This window comes from Doryrhamphus excisus, linkage group LG14 (assembly GCF_037039965.1).
Source record: "Doryrhamphus excisus strain RoL-2023G ecotype Guam linkage group LG14, RoL_Dexc_Guam_v1.1, whole genome shotgun sequence".
In the NCBI taxonomy this organism is placed as follows: Eukaryota; Metazoa; Chordata; class Actinopteri; order Syngnathiformes; family Syngnathidae; genus Doryrhamphus; species Doryrhamphus excisus.
This window is the reverse complement of record NC_136370.1, coordinates 8,710,175-8,720,768: the sequence shown is the minus strand read 5'-3', so window position 1 is coordinate 8,720,768 and position 10,594 is coordinate 8,710,175. Positions and strand designations below refer to the sequence as shown.

Below are 10,594 nucleotides of genomic sequence, written 5' to 3'. Positions count from 1 at the left end.
TATAATGATTATATTTTTTAGATAAATAAAAAAATACATGTGTTACTGTGGATGCATAACAATAACAGAAACGCTACTCAATGAACACCATGATATTACACTAAAATAATTTTTATATTAACTCTTGCATTGGATGTCATTAGATTATGCAAGTAATGTTGCAATGATTTATCTTGATTATTTTTTTAGCAGTCATATCTAATATAGGAGATTGAATCAGACTAGACTCTTGCCCTGATGTTTTCCACACTCATGGCTTTCAAATATTAATTATGGCATCATCTTATTCACATTTTTTTAAATAAACAACAGAAAGGATCAGCCCCTGCAGCACCTAAAGCGCACCAGTTTGTGGAAAGCCTTCTTGAAGTCCTCGTTGGACATGGTGTAAATGATGGGGTTGATGAGGGAGTTCAGGTAGCCCAGCCAGGTGAAGAAATCAAAGAGCTCGGGGATGGTACAGGTGTCACATGTGGCCACCACCAGCGTGTAGATGAAGAATGGCAGCCAGCAGATGATGTAAGCCCCCAGGATGATCCCCAAAGTCTTGGTGGCTTTCCTCTCCCTGGCTGCAGAGATGCGCTTTTTCTCGAGAGCAGCGTCAGACAGAGTGACCTTCACCTGGTTCTCGCTGGTGGACGAGTTAGTGTCGCTGGACGGAGCATCCTGCAGTCTCCCTCCTTGCAAGGGGCTGGTGGAGGCGTTGGAGCTGGGGGAGCCTGTTGCCAAGTACGCCGAGGTGAGCCTCTTACCAGGCGTCTTCCTCTTCTTCCTCTTGGGGGACTGCTTAAGGATGCGCTTGCGTGCTTCCACGTAGATGCGCCCGTAGAGGACGATGAGCAGCAAGGTGGGAATGTAAAAGGCGCCGAAGGTGGAGTAGATAGTGTAAAAGATGTGGTCCGTGTTGACGCTGCAGCTTGTCAACTCATCCGCTTTCACTTGCCTCCAGAAGAGAGGAGGAAGCGAAATGGAGATAGCGATCACCCAGGCGGTGGCCACCATGCCAGCCGCGCGTCCCGGCGTGCGCTTCTTGGAGTACTCCACTGCGTCCGTGATGGCCCAGTAGCGGTCCAAAGCGATGACGCACAAGTGGAGGATGGACGCCGTGCAGCAGGTGATATCCGACGAGAGCCAGATGTCGCAAATCACCTGACCCAGCGTCCATTCGTGGATGACCGTGTAGAGGACGCACACGGGCATGACCAGGATGGACACCAGCAGGTCGGTGACAGCCAGCGAGGCGATGAGGAAGTTGGCTGGCGTCTGGAGCTTCTTAGACTGGGAGATGGTAGCGATGACGAAGGCGTTGGAGAGACTGGTGGCCAGAGTGATGGCGGACAGCAGAGACGCCAAGCTGATCTGGTAGGCGAGGCTGTGCGCGCCTGAGCCCGCCTCGGACGCATCCTCCGGCAGGCTGAGGTTGGAGGCGTTCACCGGCTGGGTGGGCTCCACTTGACCGGCGACCTCCATCACTTGTCAGTCACTTTTTTCTCATTGTCTGCCCACCGTCTGACATGTTTGGGGTGGAATTACGCAAAAGACGCCATCACATTGAAAATGCCCTTTTTACTTTCACTTGTAATCCAGTCCTCGTGTGGAAAAAAGTTCACTCTTCTTCATCCTGACAAGACCAATCATGATGTCCTGCTCTTCCAGTATGTGGGGGACATAATCCGCATGAAGGGCAACAGGTTCTCCAGAGGTGCGTCTCCTTGGACCCCCCCTCCTAGTGGGTGACTGTCGAGCAGAATGTTAAAGACCTGCTTTTTATACTGTCTGTGACATCAACTGATGTCTCCATGAAGGGGTAGACTATCTGCTGGGTCATAGTGCCCGTGGAGCATTTGTCACTTGGAGCGTGGGATGCCCATCGGAAACATAAAAGGTTTGTATACAAACTGTTACACATCATTATTGAGCATTTAAAGACATTAAATGTGCCTTTAAATGTGGGAAATGACATGAATGACATGATATTGCTCAACTGTTACATCCACATCCTAATAGAAGATCCATCAATGGCCATGTTTGTCCATGTCGCTGTCTTCTGTATAAACCGCACTGCTACAAAATAGAGGAATGAAGTCCACCATGACCGTCAGCCTCTAACACAGACATGCCACAAGATGCCCGCATCCAATCCCTAAAGAAGATCTGGCATTTTTGCACCCCCCTAATCACTAAATATTCTGCCTAGTAACATAAGCCTATATGCACCACAGAGACCCTATATATAACATTGTCACAGCACAGTGGCAACAGAAGATGTGTCATTTTTTTTTCACCTTTTGTCCATGTCACAGTCAGTAGCGGTGTCGCTAGGACGAAGTTGCAATATTCATCTTTCTGCCCGAGCAAAATGAGCTTCTCTTCCACGCAGATGCTGCAAAACTGCTGCATCAGAGCGCTAACAGAAGATCTGGCCTTTCCACTGTGTTTTGAATAGACAACACAGTCATGAAATGAATGGACAAGGGGGGGCGAAGGGAGGGGGGGGTCTCCTATAAAATTGCTGCGTCAGAGTGGTAACAGAAGATCTGCTATTTTGTGCATGATTTTCATTTTGGACATACAGTCACCATTTTTGTCACTGTTTTGTATGGATTTAACAGTCATTAACTGGGAGGAGGCGGCACGGCGGAAAAAGTGGTTAGCCAGGGTTCAATTCCACCCTCGGCCATCTCTGTGTGGAGTTTGCGTGTTCTCCCCGTGCATGCGTGGGTTTTCTCCGGGTACTCCGAACATTCCAAAAACATTCTAGGTTAATTGGCGACTCCAAATTGTCCATAGGTATGAATGTGAGTGTGAATGGTTGTTTGTCTATATGTGCCCTGTGATTGGCTGGCGACCAGTCCAGGGTGTACCCCGCCTCTCACCCAAAGACAGCTGGGATAGGCTCCAGCACCCCCGCAACCCTCGTGAGGAAAAGCGGTAGAATGAATGAATGAATAACTGGGAGGAGGCAACATCCGCCTTCATAGGTAGTAACATAAACCTCTGCCACACAGCACTCCTACAAAAATTGTAGATGTGCCTTTTACACAGCATCCAATACAATGGTGTATTTTCACATACAGGAGCTGAGTGCGTTTTCACAGTACAGCAACACTCCATGTTGGTTATTAAACTGCACACCCCATCATGCCTTTTTTCAAAATTCTCTTATAAACAGACACAGCCCTGACCCTGTTACTATCTCAGAAGGTAGAAAATTACCAGGTATATTCCATCACGCCTATTCCATGTCAGTGCCATTTATAGAGAACAGTAAGAAATTATAAGTCTATATAATATATATATTTTTTAATTATTCCACTTTTGCAGCATCTCTGTGTAAAAGAGGTTCCAGCTGTCTATCTATGAAGACGGGAAAATGTCAGCTTTTACAAGCAGTGTGAAGATGAGGGGATTATACTGAGGTAGATAGATAGGTGGCTGAGTGGTGTTCTTTATGGTTTTATAATATATTATTTATTTATATATTATTTACCTGGGGGCCACTGGAGCTAGGGTCTGGGCAAGGCTGGGCCGCATCAGGTTTTCCAAAAAAAAAAAAAAAACGCATTTATTAAAAACAGAAAAATATACAAACTTTTTCAGTGCTTTGGTTCTGATTTTCTACAATAAAAGCTCTGATAAAACATTCCACTATTCTCAAATATCTTACTTTTTATTTTTCTGCATAAAATAAGATGAAAAATAAATAAACAAATCAAGAATAAAGAAAATCAATCAATCAGTAATAAATAAATATAATAATAATAATAAAACGCAAATAATAAAAACTTAAGAAACCACATATAGTTGGTGGGTAGACAAATTATTTTTTTCAGATTAAAATGAACAAAGCATTATTAGAGCCCTGTAGACATGACAAAACACGACTATAGTCACATTTATACTCTTTTTATTTACAACATATTGCGCAACTGCAGGGTCTTGAGACACATGCTAACACGCAAACTAGAGAGCTAGCGACCTAAACGGTAGCCTTCAAGTTATTTCCTTTAAACTTAAATAGCCAAAAACTTACCACTTCCACACGGATAGGGAGGATAACTATTAACAGTTATTTAACCTTTAACATGAACATTAAACAAACGTAATAATTTTTTCTGGGTACATGATACCATACAGCATCCATATCAAACTTGCGCGGGCCGCACTAACATTAAACTTTCATATCAAGGCGGGGGCCTCAAACTAGTGTCCTGCGGGCCACATTTGGCCCGCGGGACACGTGTTTGAGACCCCTGATTATTTTTTGTAGTTCTAGTTTGTCCACAAACAAACAAACAAAAAACTACAGTCTTATGGGAAACGCCACCCGCTCGGTTACAATCATCCCCATAACGATAACGCCAAGTTCTGAGTATCACCTTTATCAGCCTTCTTGCACTTCTTCCTTTCTGACACGTACATGGAGAATTTAGGAGGTGCTGCGTTGAGTTCTGCTGCTTTTGGCAAATAAACTGCTGGAGCTGATGTTCACGATGCTGGTGATGCTTCACTGACATCAGGCTGTGAAACTGTCGGTGACACGCCAAGACGTGACTGGAAATATCTACTGTTTGTAAGGGACAACGTCCATACGGCCTTATTTTAGTGGATGTGGGGCCCCCACCATGATAGGACATTGTGCACACTCAGTGGACAATGTAGGCACACTTAAGTACACTTGATCAACCTCAGAGAGTTGTATGGAATATTCTGGTGAGGAAGAAAATATTAAGAGTAGCTTTTAGTATGATGCAGTGCTGTTCGACACTACTGCAAATCATCAATAATTTAAGGTGCATTATTATCATTTAAAAAGATGCAGCCTGTTATAAATAATATGTACAGTGAGTGTATGTTGTCATAAAAGCTTACAAAGCATAAGCATAAAAATTCGGAAGACTCATTTGATGACATTATGATGATATGGAGTATATAGTACACTAATCGCTTGGTGTCAGTAATGTTACAATGATGAGACAATAGTTAGTATAGTTAGTAATAGTATAGTTAGTACTTTAAGAAGTCCATTACAGTATATTCATAAAAAAGAACAACAAGCAATTCTTGCAATGACAGTGAGTCTATATTTATATTTATTTATTTATGTGTAATATGTCTGCAGGGGCTGCACGGTGAAAAGTGTTATCGCACAGGCCTCACAGCTAGGAGACCCAAGTTCAATACCACCTTCTGCCATCTCTGTGTGGAGTTTGCATGTTCTCCCCGTGCATGCGTGGGTTTTCTCCGGGTACTCCGGTTTCCTCCCACATTCCAAAAACATGCTAGGTTAATTGGCCACTCCAAATTGTCCATAGGTATGAATGTGAGTGTGAATGGTTGTTTGTCTATATGTGCCCTGTGATTGGCTGGCGACCAGTCCAGGGTGTACCCTGCCTCTCACCTGAAGACAGCTGGGATAGGCTCCAGCATGTCTACTGTATTAGGTAACAGGAGTGTAAAGGTAACTATAGTATACTATAGTATAGTATATTGTTGTGATATTGTGATTTGTTAAAAAAAAATAATAATTTGCCTTTTGTCTTGAATCTTGTTAATGAGTTTTCTTTCAGGTGGGGTACCTTTCACATTTGAACTAATGTCTGGTGCCTGGGAGTCAGTACCCGTACACAGAGGTACTGATTTTCAGTACTTTTAATTGTGTTTATCCATCCATCCATTTTCTATGGTGTTTATCCTCAGTAGAGTCACGGGCATGCTGGAGCATATCCCAGCTGTCTTCAGGCGAGAGGTGGGGTACACCCTGGACTGGTCGCCAGCCAATCACAGGGCACATATAGACAAACAACCATTCACACTCACATTCATACCTATGGACAATTTGGAGTCAACAATTAACCTAGCATGTTTTTGGAATGTGGGAGGAAACCGGAGTACCCGGAGAAAACCCATGAAAGCACGGAGAGAACATGCCCGAGGGGGGAATCGTATCCAGATCTCCTAGTTGTGTGGCCTGCATGCTAACCACTCATCCAGCCGCTCATTCGTGCAGCTCCATACAGTGGTTTGCATAGATAAATATATATAAATATTATCAATATTAGTTCTCAATAGTATTTCAATTTGGGGAGTCTTCTGGGAGGCATGACAGAAAATAATTGCGACTTTAGTGAGGCAGTGATTCGACTTCTAAGTGGAAGTTACCGACTAGGATTCCCTACCCTGTGAAAAAGAAAGAAAGAAAGAGAGAAAACGCGAGATGACAGCAGACAGTGGCTGACAGTTGAGAATCAAATCTATGATAATGGAACTTCTGGGGAATCGGTGCTCATGTCGATGTGGAAGAGAGAAGCGGTCGATGTTTGCATGTCAATGACAAAAGGTCTTCAGAGTAAAAGAAACAGCTCCTTTTCTACCAAAGAAAGCATAATAGACTGACTCTGTTGCAGGTAACGACTGCGGGTACTCGGCATGATTTGAGCCACACTGTGATTGTGAGTGAACCCCCGTGTGAGTTCATGATTGTACAACCCTCAACCAACCATGAATGTGTCACCCTAGCTAATGCACGGCCACTGTTGAACACCTCCTCAGAAAACACTCTCTGTTTTCACACCCTTATTTTGGTAAGCAAGATCACACATGGCTTTCTTGCAACAGCTATCATCATTGCTTTTTTTAATGAAGGTGTAGCTACAGATACATACGTTCATTTACATTTTATTTTATGTGTATGATGTTTCTGTTTGGTTTCGGCATGTGTGGCCCCATTCAGCAGCAGCAGCAGCAGTATTTTCCCTGACACCGAGCACCCCTCTGTGCAATCTCACCTCATCTCTGGGCACATTTTGGCAAAGCACAGTCACAGGCTACAAATTCTATCTATCCCATCTCCCACTGACTCTGAAAGGACTATTTTTAGTCTCGTAAACCTCTCATGCAATCTTTCTTTGAGTAGTTTTCCTCATTTTTGGGGGGGAATATTTGCTTACAACGACGAGACCTTTATGTCTAAAGTTTGAAGTAGGGACAAAAGAATCGGGACAATACACCCTCGGGATGTTATCTTTGTTCTGGTTCATCCAAAAAATGTTCTTCTAAACTAAGCCAATTGGGTAAATTGGGTAAGTTCCACAACTCCTGACTGTATGCTGGAGCCTATGTCCCCTGGAGGTGTGTACCAAATTTGGTGGTGATTCTCCAAGATAACCACCATATTACAAAACTGTATCATCAGTTAAAGAAAAGCATTAGATTGGATCCCCTTATTGATCTCCTTAATATTAAAAGTAGTTACGACTATTAACTCTTAAATTGGAAAAGCCTGCCCTGATTCCAATGCAAAGCAATGCGCAATTAATAATACTACAAGTGATGCAGAGCGCCCTTTATTTTTGTAGATGCATTTACAGTGTTCACCTTTTGCAGACTTGCTCTACTGCAGTCCTTTTTTTCACAGCGTATGAATGTGCATTGTGTTCTATGTCCTTGTGGTGTATTAGAGTGATCTATCGATACTCTGTTGTGTGTCTGTTATTACATTTAATACTGCTACCTCTAAAGTAGGGGTCTCAAACTCAATTTACGTGGGGGCCACTGGAGCTAGGGTCTTGGCGAGACTGGGCCGCATCAGGTTTTCCAAAAAAAAAAACCGCGTTTATTAAAAACAGAAAAATATACAAACTTTTTCAGTGCTTTGGTTCCGATTTTCTACAATAAAAGCTCTGATAAAACATTCCACTGTTCTCAAATATCTTAATTTTTATTTTTCTGCACAAAATAAGATGAATAATAAATAAACAAATCAAGAATAAAGAAAATCAATCAGTAATAAATAAATATAATAATAATAATAAAACGGCAAATAATAAAAACTTAAGAAACCACATATAGTTGGTGGGTAGACAAATTATTTTTTTCAGATTAAAATGAACAAAGCATTATTAGAGCCCTGTAGACATGACAAAACACGACTATAGTCACATTTATACTCTTTTTATTTACAATATTGCGCAACTGCAGGGTCTTGAGACACATGCTAACTCGCAAACTAGAGAGCTAGCGACCTAAACGGTAGCCTTCAAGTTATTTCCTTTAAACTTAAATAGCCAAAAACTTACCACTTCCACACGGAGAGGGAGGATAACTATTAACAGTTATTTAACCTTTAACATGAACATTAATCAAACTTAATCATTTTTTCTGGGTACATGATACCATACAGCATCCATATGAAACTTGCGTGGGCCGCACTAACATTAATCTTTCATATCAAGGCGGGGGCCTCAAACTAGTGTCCTGCGGGCCACATTTGGCCCGCGGGCCGCATGTTTGAGACCCCTGCTCTAAAGAGTGTCCAGTTCTTCTTATATGTTATGTATGTGTAGGCAGCGAAATACAAAGCCACTACAAACAGTCCAAATTGACTAAAGGAGAACCCTCCCATTGTGTTCTCTGTTCTGAGTGGCTGGAGATCATTGTCAATCATCAGCCATAAGAAATCAAGTCACATATCAGAATCAGGAATCTGATGCATTCATCTCATTGATGCAGTACACTTCTATATGTCTAGAAATTATGACCACAATGATATTTCATATTTCAATTTTGCAGTTCTGGATTATGCAGGTGTACCGAACGAAGTGTCCTGTGGATGTTTACCGAGCCTAAGACCTTCATTAGCAGTTAAACGATGCAAAATCCAGGTGGGCAGACCTTCCCGACCACCTGGCATGTGCTACCATATGTTTCTTCATCAGCAAGTCTGTTTTTAGAGATTCATTATTGGCATTATATGCAGCTGCACAGTGCATCTGCTAGAAAAAAAAGTGATGATGATGAGAAGAGATGAAAAAAAGACGGAGAGCTGATTAGAAACCGCTGAGTCAGGCAAGGAGTGTGTGCAGGTTCATCACTATGAGTCACAGATAGAGTTTGTAAGGGAGTTGCTACCTACAAATGTGAGATGTTTCCATCAGCAGCAACATTTGCATTGGTCATCTTTCAGTTCTTGTGGTCCAGGAAGTCGAGGCAGTGGTGACTCTGTACCAAATAGGGCAAATCCAAAATGAGGGCATATCCCTGGTTGGTCCACCCCTCCCTTTCCACTTACCCCCAAAAACCTCTGCTGCAGGAATCGTCTTCATCTCGTCCAAGTGATAATGAGATGTCACATGGGGGGGGAGACGGCCACGCTGAGCTGCTAGGTCAGCCATGTTTGGATTTTCAAGATCTGAAGGAAAGGGAAAAGTGTTCTTATGATGATGTTGCCGTCAGCGGGTTAGTGATAAAATCTTTGTTGTGGTTCGAGCTGCAGATTGAAACACACGCTCAAAATTACCACTGAGCCTAAAATTTGATCCAACAGGTTTTATGCTTTAAACAGGTTTGTGATGCTAATACAACCGAAGACTAACAGTCTTGACTAAAATTACTGATTTTTGCGTTGAACAAGTGGCGTGTATGGGGCTTTTTAAGTGGCAGAACATGGTAACAAACACTTTAAGATCACTTCAACATTTCAGAAAACAACAACAGACAAAACAAATACACTTCAGAAAAGACATTAACAACAAAACAAACCCCTCATGACCATTTCAGAAAAAACATTAACAAAAGGTGACTGGGGTAACAAAAAAGGGAGATAAAAAACACATGAACAAAACTCTAACATTTCAGAAAACACATTTGCAAAACTTGAAACACATTAAAATTTCCAAAATTTTGGCCGCACGGTGCACGAGTGGTTAGCATGTAGGCCACATAGTCAAGAAAGCGGTTCGATTTTCCACTTGGGCATCTCTGTCTGGAGTTTGCATGTTCTCCCACATTCCATTCTAAGTTAATTGGAGACTCCAAATTGTCCATAGGTATGAATGTGAGTGTGAATGGTTGTTTGTCTATATGTGCCCTGTGATTGGCTGGCCACCAGTGTACCCCGCCTCTCCCCCGAAGTCAGCTACGATAGGCTCCAGCATGCCTGTGACTCTACTGAGGATAAACACCATAGAAATTGGATGAACGGATGACAGGGTACACCCTGGACTGGTCGCCAGCCAATCACAGGGCACATATAGACAAACAACCATTCACACTCACATTCATACCTATGGACAATTTGGAGTCGCCAATTAACCTAGCATGTTTTTGGAATGTGGGAGGAAACCGGAGTACCCGGAGAAAACCTACGCATGCACGGGGAGAACATGCAAACTCCACACAGAGATGGCAGAGGGTGGAATTGAACATGGGTCTCCTAGCTGTGAGGCCTGTGCGATAACACTTTTTGCACCGTGCAGCCCCGCAAATAAGACATATTACACATAAATAAATAAATATAAATATAGACTCACTGTCATTGCGAGAGTTCCTTGTTGTTCTATTTATGAATATACTGTAATGGACTTCTTATGGTAACTATTGGATGGATGGATAAACACAATTAAAAGTACTGAAAATCAGTACCTCTGTGTACTGGTACTGACTGCCAGGCACCAGAAATTAGTTCAAATGTGAAAGGTACCCCAAAAGAAAACTCATTAACAGGATTCAAGACAAAAGGCAAATTAATTTTTTTTAACAAATCACAATATCGGGCGGCACGGCGGACTAGTGGTTAGCGCGCAGACCTCACAGC

At 42.5% G+C, this 10,594-nt stretch overlaps 1 protein-coding gene across 1 annotated transcript; it reads right to left on the bottom strand.

Moving 5' to 3' along the window:
• Positions 1–204: 204 nt before the first annotated feature.
• Positions 205–9,191, bottom strand: htr1b (5-hydroxytryptamine (serotonin) receptor 1B). Its single transcript, XM_078796173.1, has 3 exons — positions 9,071–9,191; positions 8,915–9,000; positions 205–1,737 (listed from the first exon to the last, which is right to left on the bottom strand). The coding sequence occupies exon 3, from the start codon at positions 1,468–1,470 to the stop codon at positions 319–321; it is 1,152 nt and encodes a 383-aa protein (XP_078652299.1). The 5' UTR covers positions 1,471–1,737; positions 8,915–9,000; positions 9,071–9,191; the 3' UTR covers positions 205–318.
• Positions 9,192–10,594: the final 1,403 nt, after the last annotated feature.